Source organism: Hemibagrus wyckioides, linkage group LG22 (assembly GCF_019097595.1).
Source record: "Hemibagrus wyckioides isolate EC202008001 linkage group LG22, SWU_Hwy_1.0, whole genome shotgun sequence".
NCBI lineage: Eukaryota > Metazoa > Chordata > Actinopteri > Siluriformes > Bagridae > Hemibagrus > Hemibagrus wyckioides.
Window position 1 is genome coordinate 21,860,206 of NC_080731.1, and position 18,183 is coordinate 21,878,388.

Genomic DNA, 18,183 nt, shown 5'->3' on the forward strand with positions numbered 1-18,183 from the left:
GCAGGCTAAAGACGGAAAAATGGAGATCATCAGGGAAGCAAAGGTTGAGATTGATCACCTGGAGCAGATGCAGTACCTGAACACTGAATATGTAGTACCGGTCACACCGTTCTCCATGTTAAAGAGGGCAGAGCTGTACTGGTACAGACTACTGAACAGTGATGACAAATAATAATGACTGAGAAAACAGGTATGTTTCTATAGTAAATAACCTGACTAACATAACTCATCTAAAACACCAAAACACTGACCAAATTAACCTAAACAACCTAAATGACCTGAGCAACCTTCAACCACACTAACCAGACTAACGCGACCCACCTGATTAAACCAAACTAACCTAAACAACCCACCTAACTAACTGAAATAAGCTGTTTTGTTAACTAACTCTATGACCTAAATGACTTTACTGACCAACCTTAATGAAGAATCTCCAGCACCAGTGTCTTCATATCAGATCAGACTCCTAAACCCAACTGTGAAAGATGGCTCTGTAACCTTGTAGAAGCAGCAGATGTGCACACGGACTGACTGTATGGGAGACAAAGCTGATGACACTTTGTGGTGGTGACTACAGAAGAGCATGAAGATGAACAGAACTCAGGCAGGAGGTTAGAGGGCATACACAAAGAGACAGAATTCTTCCAGAAACACAAAGAATTCAGAAAAAGGTTTCAGAAAACCTGTAAAGAAAAATCAGACATCATGCTGCAGGAGCTGGAACTTCACCAGACCACAGAAAGGATCTCTGCCCAGACAATGATGCTGTAAATCACCAGTGCTACAGGACAGACTGCTACATGGACCAGTGGAATACTGTGTGTTCTGGGAACATATCCCAGTTCCTCTAATGAAACATGCAGGAGGTGTTATTCAGGATGATGAAGCTTCTCATCATCAAGAGGAATTAGGGACCTAGTGACTGGAGTGCTGGAATGGTTCTGGTTCTTGATATGAACACAGCAGCCACTGAATGTTCCCCCAAATTGTTGTGCAGTGAGAAAACAACGGTGATATGATGAAAATTGTGCAGTGTGAATTCAGCATAAGGTAGATGATTCTAGATTTTGGTAGATGGTAGATCATCTGAGGAGTCTCAACAGCTGATTACCTTCATTACACCATTTGTTCTTTATTTACTTACCATTTGTCCAGCACATCAGAGCTCTTCCATATAAGAACGTGTCAGTGTTTGAATGGACTGTAGGACTGTTTGGGTGGAGCTGTGGGTCACATGGATGATGTGCTTGTATGTAGAAGGTGTCCTGAGGAACATAGCATTGTTGATGCAGAACTAAAGAAGCTGTATCACTTTCCTGACCCACAATCTGTCTTCAGCTGGATTCCAGCCCGACTTGGATCAACTGGCTGCTGTTCTACCAGTGTGTCTGAGGTCTGCAGCTTTCTTGGAGTGATGAACCAAATTGAGAAGCTTGTTTCAGACCTGGGCAAGAAAACAAAGCTCCTGTGAGCCCTCCCGTCTCAGAGAAATCTGTGGTTCTGGGAGAAACTACAGCAGGAGTCATTTTCATTGCTGGAAATATCAGAGAGCTTGTTACTGTGCAGGTCTGCAGTAAAGTTCAATTAAGAAGCTGCTGCTCTGTGTGGTCAGTACAGTGTCTCCACTCGTTCACCAACACAACAAACTACTAACCAAATAACTTGATTAAACTAACCTAACCTCCCTGACAACTAACTACCTAACAACATCTAACTGCTTAACTACCCTAAATATCCAGACCCAACAACTTAATCTGATTAATGTAAAATACTACCTCGATGACTAATTAATGTAACTAATCTAAACTCCATAACTAACAGCAATGACCTAACCTACCTAAAATATCAGACTTAACTAACCTAAGCAGCCTGAAAAAACTGTGTGTGTATTGAGCAGATGAAGAAGAAGCTGGGGAAGGTGATGGATGGTTTACAAAAGCTCACAGTTGCAGCAGAGCAAGATCAGAAGACAATGAGCTCCACAGAGGTGGATGAGATGTAGGAAGATCTGATGGTGATGAAGTGGTGTGGAGAGATAAGGAAGGAGATAAATTACCTCATATAGCACAGAGTTGGATTTGTAAAAATGGGAATTTTTATCAGGATTAAATTATTTAATTAATTAATTAATTTTTTAAATAGTGCAGTAGATAGCTGTGTGGTTCTGGTTCTGTTGGTTCTGGTTCTCTGGTATATGGACAAATCACATGTCTCTACTGCTTCTGCTCCTGAGACTTGGTGAAACAGCTGTTTATCACCATGATGTGGACTGGAAATTAAAACAAACTCTGTGTTGTAGCAGTGATTACGGTGCCTCTATAGAACAGCTCGACATTTCAGTTAATGAAGCATGTGCAGGTGACACCGGCACACAATCCATGTTTGCTCATTTAGCTCAGATTATTTACTGTTAATTCTGTGAAATGTCCTGCCCTGTGGGATGGTCAGAGTCTGTCTTTCCTGTGGGAGAAAGTGCAGGAGATAATAGAGAAGTGATTTTGGTGCTTTTCTTGTTGACTCAAGATCTAAGAAGTAAATATAAATGAACTGACTCATGGTTCATGAACCATGCCATCAGACCAACACTTGTCAGGATTAAACTCAATGATCATCACAATTCACTTCATCTCTTCTAACTGGATTTGCTTTAGAAAAAAAAGACAAAAGCTTTTCTGTATTTACTGTCACAGAAACATTTCTGTGGTGTAAAAATTTTTCTGCTACATGTTTTATATTAAAGAACAGCATCACTGTTTCATATCTTACACAGTAACACACACTTACAGCTACACAAACATATACCTCATGTAGATACACACAATTAGAGCTACACAACACACTAACACACTTAAAGCTACACAAACATATACCCAGATACTGCACCAGAGGCTTGCAGAATTGGAGTTTAGAGAGCAAGCCTTGAAACCACACTATGCCAGGTAGGCATGTCCAGGTGTATTGAGGTTGGAGAGAGATTTGCTGTGGAGACCCCTGAAGGGAAAAGCCAAAAGAAGAAGAAGAAATTTCTGGCATTTAACAGAGACTCTAATCCAGAGTTACTTACATTTTCATCTTATTTTATATAGCTGAGCAATTGAGGGTTAAGGGCCTTACACAGGGGCCCAGAGGTGGCAGGCAGAGTTGGTGGTCCTGGCACAATTAATCTCCACCATCATTTGAATGGACAATCTCAGGTCTAACCAGACACCTCGGCCATGCACTCAGTTTAACCCTTCCTGAATGGAAACATACGTAGAAGTTCATGCAAATAGGCCACACTCGAACCTCACCTGAGCAGTATCAACGCTGACAGCAATATGGGCTACGTTTCTGCTGCGGCCAAGCCATTCATTGCTGTGCAGACTGGCCGGAGAGACCTCCTGGCAGATCTACCACTGTCCCCTCGTTTTGCTGTTGCCGGTAATGTGCAATAATCCATGTCAATTCCCTCCTGTTGTTTTAGCCCTTGTAGACTCCTGATCAACCATCAATATTATTTACTACTGCCTAGCAGAAGACCTCCAACTCCTTACTAAGCCATGCACCATCCCATTAAAAATCACAGCAATGGATAATCAACCCATTGGAGATGGCCTCTTCACTCATCAAACCTTCCCGCTCATCATGCAGACCAGGCCGTTTCATACTTAAAGTACCCTGCTCGTCACCTCCTCCCCTGTGAACCAAATCATCCTGGGGTTCCCCTGGCTACATACTCACAGCCCTCTTATTTCCTAGAGTGACAAAGAACTCGCACATTGGTTACCTTACTGTTAACAGCACTGCCTCAAGTGAGCCCTTCCTTTACCCTGTCTCACTACAACAACCGAAAGCCCAGACACCACACTAACAATCGACTTGCCAAAGGAATATCAGGACCTGCAGGAAGTCTTCAGCAAAGTCTGTGCCACCAAGTTACCACCTCTCTGCCTGTGGGACCACTGCATTGATGATCTGCCCAATACAGCCCTTCCCAAGAATTGCATCTATGGCTATGGAGGAATACATTAAAGAAGCATTGTCATTTGTCATTTGTCTTTTTGCCCCTCGGATAAAGCATCTGGCTTTGTGGCCCTGTATAGATTACCGGGGATTGAACACCCCAGGAATGCCCCACTGTACCCTCGACCCTCCGTCAATGAACCATAGAGTAGGTACACACCTTAACCAGTTCAGGGCACCCAGCTATCCAGAGAATGATTCAGCTCTTTAGAAAATACATTCTGGTGGCTTTCGCTACCTATGGACCTATGTCAACACCTGCCCCATCTGTGCTCAGCTATGCATGCCCCACAAATTACCAGTCGGACTTCTGGAACCCCTCTCAGTGCCAGCACCCCTGGTCACACGTTTTGTTTGATTTTATCACCAACCTCCCCACTCCCATGGTTGTACTACAGTCCTCATTGCAGTGAACTGGTTCTCGAAGACCTACAAGCTCGTTCATCTTAAGGGCCTTCTTAAGGTCATGGAAACAGCTGATGCACTAATGGAGCACATATTTTGTTGCTTCGGTATACCTAAAGACATCGTCTGTGACAGGGGTACACAGTTCACCCTTTTGAATCTGAAAAGCCTTCTGCAAAAGGTTGGACATTAACGTAAGCTTGACTGGATACCACCTTGAATCTAACAGCCAAGTAGAATGACACAATCAGGAGCTGGGGCAATATCTCCATACTTACTGCAGCCAGGACCAACAGAGGTAGAATGAATTCATCCCATGGGCCAAGTATGCCCGAAATTTTGTCACACCTGTAGCCACTGGTCTCATGCCATTTCAGTTTGTTCTGGGCTATCAACTGCCACTGTTTCCTTGGTTAGGGGAACCATTGGATGACCCAGCAGTGGACAACTGGTATCATCAGAACAGAGAAATGTGGGAGAGCACCCATGTACGTCTCCAAAGAGCGGTATGCCTTCAAAATACACAAGCCAACTGCAGGCACCGCCCACACCCTGCTTACCAGCCAGGTAAAATTCTTTGGTTGTCTACCAGAAACCTAGGCCACAGACTCCTCTGTGGGAAATTAGATACAAGATTCAAAACATTTATTGTCATGTGCACAGTGAGAAAACAAGTTGAGAACAAGTGAGAAACAATTAAATTCTTTCTTTGCTGTACACAGTGAATGCCAGACAAATACAAAAACTATGTAAAAAAATAAAACACACACAAATCCATAGTAAAAACAAACATAATAAAAAACAAAACTATGCAGCAGAATTATAGATATAGACTATGTAAATATAGAAATATAGACTATTTTTTATCAGAATCAGAAAGAGCTTTATTGCCAAGTATGTTTGCACATACAGTGAATTTGTTTGAGTGTCACAAGCTCTAGTGCAACACCACCAGTAAAAATACACATTTAAATAGAAAAATAAAATAAATTGTGCATATAGAATAGAATAGAATAGAATAGAATAGAATAGAATAGAATAGAATAGAATAGAAAAAGATGTGATGTAGGGTGGTAAGAAATAAATTTGAGGTTATAAATATGAGGACGCCATCGCACACCTCCATCACGCAGCCCTGAGCCACCTGGACAGCAGAAGGGGGAATTATGTCAAAATGCTGTTTGTTGACAACAGTTCAGCGTTTAACACCATAATTCCCTCCATACTCACCACTAAGTTGGAGATCCTGGGCCATCCTTAGCCTATCCCTGTGTTGGTGGATCTCCAACTTCCTGCGAGACAGACCTCAGGCAGTACGGTTGGGCAACCATGTCTCACCCTCACTCACCCTCAGCACTGGAGCCCCCCAGGGTTGTGTTCTGAGCCCCCTGCTGTACTCTCTGTATACCTACGACTGTGTGGCCACTTCCAGCTCCACCAACATCGTGAAGTTTGCGGACGATACTGTGGTGGTGGGCCTGATCTCCAATAACGACGAGACGGCCTACCTAGAGGAGATTAAAAACCTGGAGACATGGTGCCAGGTCAACAATCTCCTCCTGAACATCAGCGAGACTAAGGAGCTGATAGTGGACTTTAGCACAATGCAGGAGAGGAATTACCAGCCCCTCATCATCAACGGGTCCCCAGTGGAAAGAGTGGACAGTTTCCGTTACCTAGGTGTTTACATCACGCAGGACCTAACATGGTACTGTCACGTTAACACCCTGGTGAAGAAGGCCTGGCAGCATCTTTATCATCTCAGACACCTGAAGGACTTTAAACTGCCCTCAAAGGTGCTAAAGACATTCTACGACATTCTACACCTGCACCATTGAGAGCATCCTGATGGGAAGTATCACAGCCTGGCTTGGAAACAGCACCACACAGGACAGGCAAGCTCTCCAGAGGGTGGTGTGATCAGCCGAGCGTACCATCCGCACCGAGCTTCCTGACCTGGACACCATATACAGCAAGAGCTGCTGGACCAAAGCCAGGAAGATTATGAAGGACCTCAGTCATCCCAACAATGGACTCTTCTCTCTGTTGAGGTCAGGGAAACGTTTCCGTTCCTTGAAGGTGAACACAGAGAGAATGAGGAGGAGCTTCTTCCTGCAGGCCATTCGGGCCCTCAGCCAGAACACCTAGTACCTGGACTTTCTGGACATACTCCCACACGACATGACATTCTACCTCACTGTGCAGTGAGATGCAGTTACTTGATATAATAGCAGCAGTAACATTAACAAATGTGCAATATGAGAAGGGGCAATTTAGTTAAACTGATATATGAGATAGATTAAACTAGTCTATGTCCTCTGGGCACCTGTTTAAAAGTCTAATGGCTGGGAGAAAGAAGGAGTCCCTTAATCTGGAAGTCCTGCATTTCACACTCCTCTACCTCCATCCTGAGGGTGCATGTTGGGGTTGGGTGGGGTCCTTAATGATGGAGGCAGCTCTCCTTTAGACTCTGCAGTGATAAATGGTCTGCAGTGATAAATGGTCTGCAGCGAGGGCAATGGAGTCCTGATGATCTTCTCAGCAGTCTTCACCACTCTCTGCAAATGTCTGCAGTCCCTCATAATAGTGCTGCCATACCACACAGTGATGCAGTTGGTCAAGACACTCTCAATAACACAGCTGTAGAAGTTGTTGAGAATCCTAAGTGGCATGCCAAACTTCCTCTGTGTGATAGAGCTGTTGTTGTGCCTTCTTAACCAGCTGGGTGGTGTTTAGTGTCTGTGACATCCTCGCTGATTAGGACCCCCAGGTCACCCTCTCCACTTCAAGCTGTTGGATAAACAGTGGCTGATGTGTTCTCTGAGTTTTTCTTTTTGTTGTTTTGGCTTGGTCCTCCCTGACGTCTTCACCGGTTCACTGTATTGTATATATCACAACATTATAATATATCTGCCATATTTCACTGCTGTGTTGTGTGTTGTTATTCCTACCTCTGGGGCATCATATTCATGTCTGTTCCATCTCCTATACATATATAAAACCCTGTTGCGCTTCTCACGCTGTGCGTCCCAACCCTAGACCGGGTCGTAACTGTACATACATATGTCTATACTGCACTACTACTTTGCATTTCTGGTTAGATGCTAACTGCATTTCATTGCCTTGTACCCATGTGCAATTACAATAAAGTTTAATCTAATCTAATCTAATCATTTGGGACAAGCAGGTGTTTGAATGTAGCTGTGTGCTCTGCCTGTGAAGCAAAAGTCAATTTTACATTTTTGAGTGCTTCCTTATATAATGTATCTTTATAGCAGTGATTTGTACAGAAAAATGCTTTTTCTTTATATTTTGTATGTTTTGACAAAAAATAGAATTTTGTATAACATAATAAAAGTCTTTTCAAAACTCAATCAATTCAATTCAATTCTCTCTCTCTCTCTCTCTCTCTCTCTCTCTCTCTCTCTCTCTCTCTCTCTGGAATGATGACATCACCGGATGGTTTGGAAACGAAAGTCAACCGAAAGTCTTGCATTTTCAAGGCAAGAGGAAAGCCAAGCAAGCTCCTGGTAAGTTCATACACAAACACACACACACACACACACACACATACACACACACACACACACACACACACACAGTCAGCTATATTTTGTTAAAAAAAAAAAAAAACCTCTTTTTTCTACTTGTACACTGTCATTCAAAAGATCATATTAAAGTTGAACATTGAGCATTCACAGTTTAAGAAAAGACTTAAAAGTATGCAGCTGAACAGGTTCAGCTTAGGTCATTGTTTTAGTGCATACACACCCAGACACACACACACAGATGAATGCTTGAATGCTGCTATCATGTGTGATCATGTTTTTTTTACACACACAAAGTGTTTTCTCTGTTACTCCAATCCTCATTAAAGCAGAGTTTTTATTGAGTGTTAAATAAAGTTCCAGAGTAATTCAGTCTAATGCTGTGGAAGAAATGCTGGAGATGTTCTACTGACGTTCCTCTCGGCTTCTTTTCTTTAAAACAGCTGAAGCTGGAGAAAGTGTCATGTAGAAATGATTTCTGTCTGCAGTTTGAGGAACTCAGCTGCTGAATTTTCAGCACAGTTATCAGAAGCTGGAGCTGATGATTAAACCCTGAAGCTTTTCTTTCAGTTTTTAAAGCATGTGTGTGTGTGATGTTTGTTAGAAAAGTGTTTATTAGGATCAAAGCTGACTGACTGCTGAATGTGTGTAAAAGTGAGTGAATTCAGTAAATTGCAGCTTTAATGATAAAGTGTTGCTATGAGTCCATGTCTGTCTCCTGCTTTATTCTCCACCTGTGCAGTGCTGATGGTGGTGTTGTGTCTCCACAGCCATGCAGTTCTGCAGCCTTCATCACTGTGTCCTGGTCTTCCTCATCCTCACATTCACCACTGGTACATGGCATTACACCACAAATACACACTATATACTACACAATATACACTACACACTATACAGTATATACAAGGGTAGTTTCAGTCTCCCTTAAGGTGTGAATTGTGGGCGGGGCTTAATAATTTAAACTGAAGTTTCGCATTTGAAGGTAACTCTGCCAAGACCTGTAACACAGTTTAAATAGTGACTTGTACTGTTCTTGTCCTTTATCGTTCTAAATCATATTTTAATCTACATTACAAACGCTAAACATAGGTTTATTTACATAAACTGAGTATACTTTATATATACAATATACACCTATCAGCCATAACAATATAAGCACTGACAGGTGAAGTGAATAACACTGATTATGACAGGGTCATGGGTATCCAAGGCTTATTGATGCACGTGGGGAGCGAAGGCTGGCCCGTGTAGTCCAATCCAACAGATGAGCTACTGTTGAACAAATTGCTAAAGAAGTTAATGCTGGTTCTGATAGAAATGTGTCAGAATACACAGTGCATCACAGTTTGTTGTGTATTGGGCTACATAGCCACAAATCAGTCAGGGTGCCTGTGCTGACCCCTGTGCACCACCAAAAGCAGCAACAATGGGCACATGAGTATCAGAGCTGGACCATGGAGCAATGGAAGAAGGTGGCCTGGTCTGATGAATCACATTTTCTTTTACATCACATGGATGGTTGGGTGTGTGTGCATGGCTTACCTGCAGAACACATGGCACCAGAATGCACTATGGGAAGAAGGCAAGCCGGCAGAGGCAGTGTCCTGCTTTGAGCAATGTTCTGCTGGGAAACCTCGGGTCCTGCCATCCATGTGGGTATTCTGCATGTACCACCTACCTAAGCATTGTTGCAGACCATGTACACCCTTTCATGGAAACAGTATTCCCTGAAGGCTGTGACCTCTTTCAGCAGGATAATGCACCATGCCATAAAGCAGAAATGGTTCAGGAATGGTTTGATGACCAAAACAACAAGTTTAAGGTGTTGACTTGGCCTCCAAATTTCCCAGATCTCAATCCAATCCAGTATCTGTGGGATGTGCTGGACAAACAAGTCTGATCTATGGAGACCCCACCTCACAACTTACAGGACTTGCTAACAGGAAGGATCTGCTGCTAACATCTTGGTGCCAGATCCCACAGCACACCTTCAGGGATCTAGTGTACATGCCTCATCAGGTCAGGGCTGTTTTGACAGCAAAAGGGGGGCAAACACAATATTAGTCAGTGGTCATAATATTATGACATATATATCAGTCTATGTTAGTGTACTTTGCATAACGGCATGAACCCATATGGCACAATACAACTCTGTACATTGTTGATCCTTACCTTACTCTGTTGACTTGCACTTAATCAAATCAACCAGGGTTGCATTGTCTGGATAGTAGCCATGTAACTGTACTTCTTGATAGGTGGAGAGCTTTGATTGATAAAGTTTATAAAGTCTCAAAACGAGTCAACTTCTTCAACAAATGCCTCTTTTAACATCGCTCTATCTTGGAAGGACTTCTTGTGCTTAATGATGAAGTGACTCAAATGGAAGGATGCTTAGGTAGCTGCCTTTGCTTTTGTAATCAGCTGTGATAAAAATGACTGCTGTCCAGACAACTGTGATTTTAGTTCCTTCACCTTTCTCTTTCAGACCTTGTTTTTCGGAGGGAAGTCACTGTTGTAGTTTTTATGAACAGTCGAAAGTACCACTCCACATTTCCCATGTTCAGAATAGTGATGGTAGATTGGCAGATCAGACAAACACACTTTGAATATGAATATGAAAAAAAGTCCTTCTCCCTGGTAAGTTTTTGGTTTCTTACTTGGTCCAGCTCCCCAACTCATTTTTATATCTCCATTCTTTAGTAGAAATAAATTGGGAGGCTTAACTTGCTAGAGTTTTTGCAGTGCTTAGTAGCACACACGGTTTACCGTGCATACATTGTGACCCACATGTACAGATCATGTACATCAATCAAGTGGCAAATGCCATAGTGAGGATGGATTGGCTAACATCACATTTTTTTTAATGCTATGTGATCTACCCACACTACCTTTGTGATTGACCGGTCGATCACAATCGACGTATTGGGCACCCCTGCATTAATGGATCCATAGCATTTCATCATGTACCAACCACCTTCAAAAGAACAAGGGTTATTCTCATCCTGGAGAAACCTGCTCTGGATCCCTCAGACATCAGCAGCTACAGATCTGTATAGCTTCTCTCTTTTCGTTTTAAAAATTTTGAATGCGCTGTTTATACTAAGCTGTCTGTCTAGCTCTCAGAGATCAACCTCCAAGATCCTAACCAGTCTGTCTTCAAAGCTGCACATTCCACAAAGACTGACCTTATGGCTGTCAATGAAAAACTACATGTTGCTAGATCAGCCAAACTTCATCTGTCCTCACCCTCCTCAACCTTTCTGCAGCATTTGACACAGTCACCCACTGACTCCTCTCTCAGGAGTCTTGGAATTCATGGAGCAGCATGGGAATGATTTGCTTTATACCTGGAAGTTTGCTTATATCAGGTATCATGGAGGAGATCAACATCTCCTCTCCACTGGTGTCCCACAAGGCTCAGAAATTGGTCCTCTCCTTTTCTCCCTCTCTACTCACTCTCTTGTTGAAGTTATATCCTCACATGGGCTTTCTTACCACTGCTATGCCAATGACATTCAATTTTCTCCTTCACTCCCTCAGATACCACATCTTCTGCTTGAATCTCAGCATGTCTGTGGAATATATCTTAAAAACTACATACCATACAATGCACACTGCACAATACACACTCTATACTACACACTCTATACTACACACTCCTCACTCTCACTTTATTCTCTCTTTCAGCTCCTGTATCAGCTCTTGATGTCTGTCCTACACGAGTGAAGCTTCATCAGTCAGTGACGCTCTCATGTAAACATCAGTGTTCTGGTTTATTGCAATGGGCCTTATATAATAATCGAGATGTTGTCCAGGCTCGGTGTGATCAGACATCCTGCTGGTCAGAGAAGGGATTTAACATCTCTCATGATCAGTACCTGAAAGGAGATCTCTCTCTCACCATCACTGCAGCTGATTACAGTCAGAGGAACGTGTATGCATGTGAATGTGAAGACTCAGACTTCTCTTATGTTCGCCTCATCATAGAGAGTAAGTGTCTTTATCTCTTCTCCTGCTGATAAAACCTTCACTCTGAATTATTAGGATCATAATCAGAGTGGAGTTCATCAAACAGTGAGGGTTTAATACTGAAATGACAGACATCAGGATTCAGACCTCAGACGTAACTGCAGACTTCACCTTTATTCAGAAGTTATGTGAGAGTCAAATATGTGGGCGGAGTTTATCTAAAACAGAGGCGTGTCTCAGTTCCACTTGATTTTCACCTTGAACTTGAACAGTTTTTTCTCGCCACTGTCTGACCGTTTGATGGAACTACAAAATGTCCGACTGAACTGTGTGTTTTGTCTGTAAACGCAATCACACACACTGTGGAATGTCATTCAAGGACAAGCTGAAATAATTATCATTATTAATAAATGAATATCATTGTCCATTTGAAGTAAACTAAACAATTTTCACTTTTTATTGTACTTAATGTTAATTAAGAGACATTAAATGTGAGTGTCTGTGGTTAAAGGCAGTTGACTAGACGCTACTGAAAAACTCAGCAGTCTGCGAAGTCCACGCAGGTGATATTCAGAATCTGAAACGGTCTTAAGGAGCTGAGGAACCCGACTCTGACCACCAGGAACTTCCCCCACATCAACACTGCACTCTGAATGGGACTGTAAGGCTTTATGTTTGTGTCTAAATCTAGCTGAAGTTCCTCATGTTTTTTCCCCTCAGCTGTGTTCTCACAGGTTCAGATGAAGTTTGGTGAAGATCTGAAGCTGCATGTGTCTGTACCAGAGCCAGTGGAGGTGATTTATAAAAGCAGTGGTTCAGCTGATGAAGTGATCTGCAGGGTGAATAATCTCTCACTGCAGTGTAAAGATAAATACAGAGACAGAACATCACTCACTTACCCTGAGCTCACACTGAGACACATGGAGCCGAGGGATAGTGGACGTTACACCATCCGGGACACGAAGAATGAGGAAGACATTCAGATATACGCCGTCTCTGTGGAAGGTACGTCTCAGTGTGGTCTGTAACATAAAGAGTTTAACACTGAATTATAGGAAACATGTCACTCCATAACTGACAGCAGAACTGATTTAGATTTCTAATAAGAATTCTATTAGACACGGGCATGAATCCAGTGGACAGAATCATCTCAGAATGAAATACCACCTCATCAGTATTTATCATTAACACCTGATCTTCAAAGACATCCAGGATTTATTACATTTTATTTTAGTTCTTTTAGTATCAGTATCTTTCCTGTACAAATTGATGTGTTTGAATTGTGGCTCACTGTCTCCTGAATGACCCAAAACTCCAGGATTCCACTAACTGCTGCCGCTCTGTAACTAGCCGAGTCTCTGCTATAATTGTCCTATATCAGCATTGCATTCTGGGACACTGAGTCCAACGCTTCTTCCAGTGGCTCCACTCCGTCTATGTGGATGCATTAATATGACTATTTTTCTATTAGTTGTATTATTTCCATTCTTTCCACATGAAAGTCCACTGGAACTGTGCAGCAATCACATTAACAGTGTCTCCCTGTGACACCAGAGCAACAGTCACACCTCAACACAACAACCAATAGCAACCATTTAACTGTCTGTGTGCATATGTGTGTGTTGTAGATAAGCCTGGTTTTCCTGTGTGGGGGATTGTACTGATAGTACTGAGTCTGCTCTGCTGTGCTGGACTGGGAATATACCTACTGTTGAGATATCTTTTGAGAGAACAGGTAATAGTAACTGTGTCAAGCACCTGTGTGTGTGTGTGTGTGTAAGGCCTTATACTTTTTGTTATGTTACTTTTGTGTTTTTAACAAAATATTTAAAATTTTGACTCATTGATCCAGAAACCTGCTTCCATTTTTCTGCACCTGGATCCTATGTTCCCATTCTTGTGCACAGTTGAGTCACTTAGCCTTGCCGGAGGTGTGTTTTTTTGGCTGCAATACTTCCATGAAGACCACTTCTGGCCAGACTTCTCTGGACAGTAAGTGGGTATACCTGGGTTCCACTGATTTCTGCTGGATCTTTGATGATGGCACTGCTGGACATCTTCCAATGCAGAAGGCTGAATGTGTCTTTCATCTGCTGTATTAAGTTTCCTTGCCCACTGGATCTATACTTCTCAACATTGCCCAATTGTTTGTGCTTCTTTAAAATATCTTGAACAGCACATCTTGAATCCCCAGTCTGATTTGAAATCTGTGCCTGGGAGAGACCTTGCTGATGCAGTTTAACTACCTTGTTCTTGATGTCTAAATGTCTTGTTGCTGTACTCAGTCTTGCCATGGTATATGGCCTGTGACATGAAACTGACTTCCACAACCTCACCTTAGTAGTTTGTTTGTTCCTCACCCATTTTTAAGCTCCTATGCAGCTTCTGTTTCACTCAAGATTCAAGATTCAAGATGGTGCTGGTGAGGTCAGCTGTCATCATGAGTGCTCCTACAACAATTCATTTGTTTTTGTATATTTGTCATATTTAGAGCCATCTCTACCAATTTCTTTACATGAGATGGTCATCATTACATTACAGAGACACACATATACACTACTCACAAAAAGTTAAGGATATTTGGCTTTTGGGTGAAATTTATGGAAAATGTAAAAAGTTCACACTACAGTGATATTATATCATGAAAGTAGGGCATTTAAGTAGAAGCTGCAATGGTGATTTCCTCATCTCAAACAATTTATTGAAACAAAAGCCAACAACAGTGGTGGGTATACCACAACAAAAAATCTCAATGTCCACCCTGGACAGGTCGCCAGTCCATCGCAGACAATGACTGGATTAATGATGTTATTCAGGTAGTATTGGCTTGTCACTGTACCATTCACAAGATGTAGGGCAGTTCTGTATTGAGTGGACACACCTGCACAGACTGTAACACCACCACAACAGTGGCTGATGCATAGCGCTCTCCTTGACGTCTCCAGCACTGTTGGAATCGACTTTCATCAGAGAACAGCACTGAGGCCCGCTGGTCCCTTGTCCAGCGTAAATGCCCCCTGGCCCATGCAAGACGATGATGCCTGTGCCTAGTTGTGTGGTCAGGTACCCTTGCAGGACGTCTAGCACACAGACCACGCTGATGTAAATGGTTTCGAATGGTCTGACGTGACACTTGGGTGCCTCTCACCTCCCTTAAATGTGCCTGGAGTTGAGGGGCATTCATCATCCGGTTCCGCAGGGCACTGTTCACAATGAAGCGGTCATCAACGTGGGATGTGGCCAAAGGACGTCCACTTCTATGCCTTTCTGTGACTCTTCCAGTCTCTCTGTATCTTTGTCCCAACCTGCTGATGACACTCTGTGACACTCTAAGCTCAGTGGCCACTTCCCTCTGAGAACATCCTGTTTGAAGCCTCACAATGGTGAGGTACTGTTGATCAGTTGTTAGGTGTGGTCTTGGTCTCATGATGTCAAAATGTGAACAGCATGATGAAGAGGACTGTTTAAATACCAATTCTAACTGAATCAGAAAATTTATTGGTGGATTCATGGATCAAACACCAGTTGTGAATTTTGCCGTTAAGCACCTTGTTAGAGAACAGCAAGTTATGCAAAAAGTACTGAAACACTGAACAGTTGGACGTGCATTCAGAAGTGTAGAGAAGGTCAAATTAAGTTCACCTGGAAAGGTTGTAGTGCATTTTAGGTGCATCCTGAAATTTCACCTGAAAGCCCAATATCCGTAACTTTTTGTGAGTAGTGTATATTGGTCTAAAATCCACTCATCTTTTGCTGTTTTTAAACTCTGTCTCATACTGGCTGATTGAGACCCTTAGGAAAAACTAATGATGTACCCGTGAGGGAAACGAGCCGGCATCAGGAACAGGCTGAGGGCACATGCACACCACGTTCCCTTACCTAATAACCTGTTAGCCAACATCCAGTCTTTGGAAAACAGACTTGATGACCTCAGGGCAAGGGAAGTCAAAGAGAGGTGGAGAGTTTCTCCACACTCCATTGTGCCCTCAATTGCACACCTATAAAAACTACTGAGGATTTAGGTTGGCATGCCAAATATCCTCAGATTTTTTTAAGAAGTGCAGATGTTGATGTGATTTCTTGACAAGTCCTGTAGTGTTTTGTGACCAGGTGAGAACCTCAGTACAGTGAATACCCAGGAATCTAAAGCTACTCACCAATGTCTTACCAATTTGGGTTCCCTCTAGTGGCATGGAGAGGTAGTGCAGTGGAGGTCTTACAAATAGCTTTCCAAAATCTTATTTTTTAGCTTAGATAAGCAACTAACTAGACTCTAAGTCATGCCTCTTCAAAATGATGAAGTTTGGAGGAGTTCTAGTTATATGGAAAATTCTTCTTCCATATGGCCATATGGCCAAGTGGCCATTGTTTACAGTCGGGACCAGCTAATCGCCCTCTGACTGGCAGCTGCCAACTCATTTCAGCTAATTCCATAGGAGCTCTGAAGGACGCCTCAGGGGACAAGGGGTAGGGGAAGGGGGACAAGACACCAGAAGGTAGAGGCACAAAGGGAAAATTAGATTTAAGCCATATATTCCCTTTGTCATCATGTGGAATGTGAGATGTCATACTGCTCTTCTCCCCTCCCCCTTTTGGTCCAGTCTGGCCACCTCAAACATTGCTCTGTGCTTCTGGTAAAGAGAAAAACTGTGACCACCAGAACAGTGAGCAGATGGTCTGAAAAGTCCTATGAATCACTGAAGGGCTGTCTGTTGTCCCAACAAGAACTGTCTAATGTTACTTGAATAACAAATTTTGGGGCCAGGAGAAATACAGAAGGAAGCTGGAGGGTAAACTCCAGCAAAACAAGGTGAGAGGTCTGGAGAGGCATGAGAACCATCACAGGTTTCAGGATGACGCAGTGGAGTTGATGGAGAAGTGGATGAGGCTAATAAACTAAACCTGTTTCTCAACAGTTTTGATTCAGTGACCCTCACAGTGCCTTCCTCAGACTCAGCACAGAGCTGTGAAAGAGGAACACAGCCACCTTCCTCCTTTCCCCCTCTTAGCTGCTCCCCATCCTTCAGGGGATACAGGAGATACCTCAGATACTAATACCAGTTGCCCTTCACAAGTACCAGACCTGAAGCTGCTCATTAGACTTCTCTAAGCACACTCGTACAGTTTTACTCGGGAAGGTGGGGTGGGGAACTTGCATTACAAAAACAAACAAATACCAATGTACAAATGGGTGCAGGAGGAGTACACAGAGACGTCTGCCACAGTGGGCACCATCTTGAGCTCTTCTTGAGCACTATTGCAGGCAACTCATTAGATTTAAAATGCAAGGGATAGAATTTTGGAATGGCAGATAATGTGTCTATACTGCACTACTACTTAGCACTTTTAGTTAGAGGCTAACTGCATTTTGTTGCCTTGTACCCATGTGCAATGACAAAGTTGTCTAATCTATCTAATCTAATGCAGATGAAATATCAGGCACAATTGGGCTAATAGGTATTACTAGATCATTAATGCAGCACAAATCTTATGTAAAATGCCAGATTCAATACCTTCCTCCTTGTCAAGGATGGATATTGTTTTCAATACACAGAGGTTGATGAGAGGTGACATACAGTGTACTGTACATTGATGGGATCTCAGAGAGTTTGATAAACATTGCATTACAAAAAAATACAGAGATAGTTGGAGTACTGAAAACAGGACATCCTCCTTCAAAAGATAAAAAAATAGTTTAAAAGATTGAATGGTGAGCATGGAATGACAAAGGAACTGCATGATAAAAGAAAATTTCAGGATCTTCTGAACTAGTAGTTGTAAGTGAATGTTTTAGGACAGGTGACAGAAACCTTGTCTATTCCCACAGAGTTAATACATGAATTTGATATAGGCCCATTTTGCTGTTTTCCAAATGAGGTGCATGTGGCATGTGTGTCAACCATAAAAGGTTATACAGGTACATCTCAAAAAATTAGAATATCATGAAAAAGGTCAATATTTTTTGTCACTCAGTTCAGAAAGTGAAACCCATATATTATATAGATTCATTACACATAGAGTGAAATATTTCAAGCCTTTATTTCTTGAAATTGTGATGATTATGGCTTACAGATAAGGAATACCCAAAAATTCTGTGTCTCAGAAAATTAGAATATTGTGAAAAAGTTCAATATTGAAAAGTCGTGGTGTCACACCCTAATCAGCTAATTACCTCAAAACACCTGCAAAGGTTTCCTGAGCTTTTAAATGGTCTCTCAGTCTGGGTCAGTAGGCTACACAATCATGGGGAAGACTGGTG

The 18,183-nt window shown here is 42.4% G+C and overlaps 1 protein-coding gene across 3 annotated transcripts in view; it reads left to right on the forward strand.

Moving 5' to 3' along the window:
- The window catches only part of LOC131343524 (putative leucine-rich repeat-containing protein DDB_G0290503), a 64,040-nt gene that overhangs the window by 27,697 nt on the left and 18,160 nt on the right, over positions 1 to 18,183 (forward strand). Inside the window, exons 1-6 of one of the 3 annotated variants that reach the window (XM_058375269.1) lie at positions 687 to 4,974; positions 7,885 to 7,937; positions 8,726 to 8,788; positions 11,643 to 11,945; positions 12,645 to 12,929; positions 13,553 to 13,659. In XM_058375269.1, coding sequence (XP_058231252.1) covers positions 4,916 to 4,974; positions 7,885 to 7,937; positions 8,726 to 8,788; positions 11,643 to 11,945; positions 12,645 to 12,929; positions 13,553 to 13,659 — 870 coding nt within the window. In that variant the 5' untranslated portion in view covers positions 687 to 4,915. Of the gene's footprint in view, positions 1 to 686; positions 4,975 to 7,884; positions 7,938 to 8,725; positions 8,789 to 11,642; positions 11,946 to 12,644; positions 12,930 to 13,552; positions 13,660 to 18,183 lie in introns of those variants that run through there. The other 2 variants (XM_058375268.1, XM_058375267.1) reach the window with 2 other exon arrangements.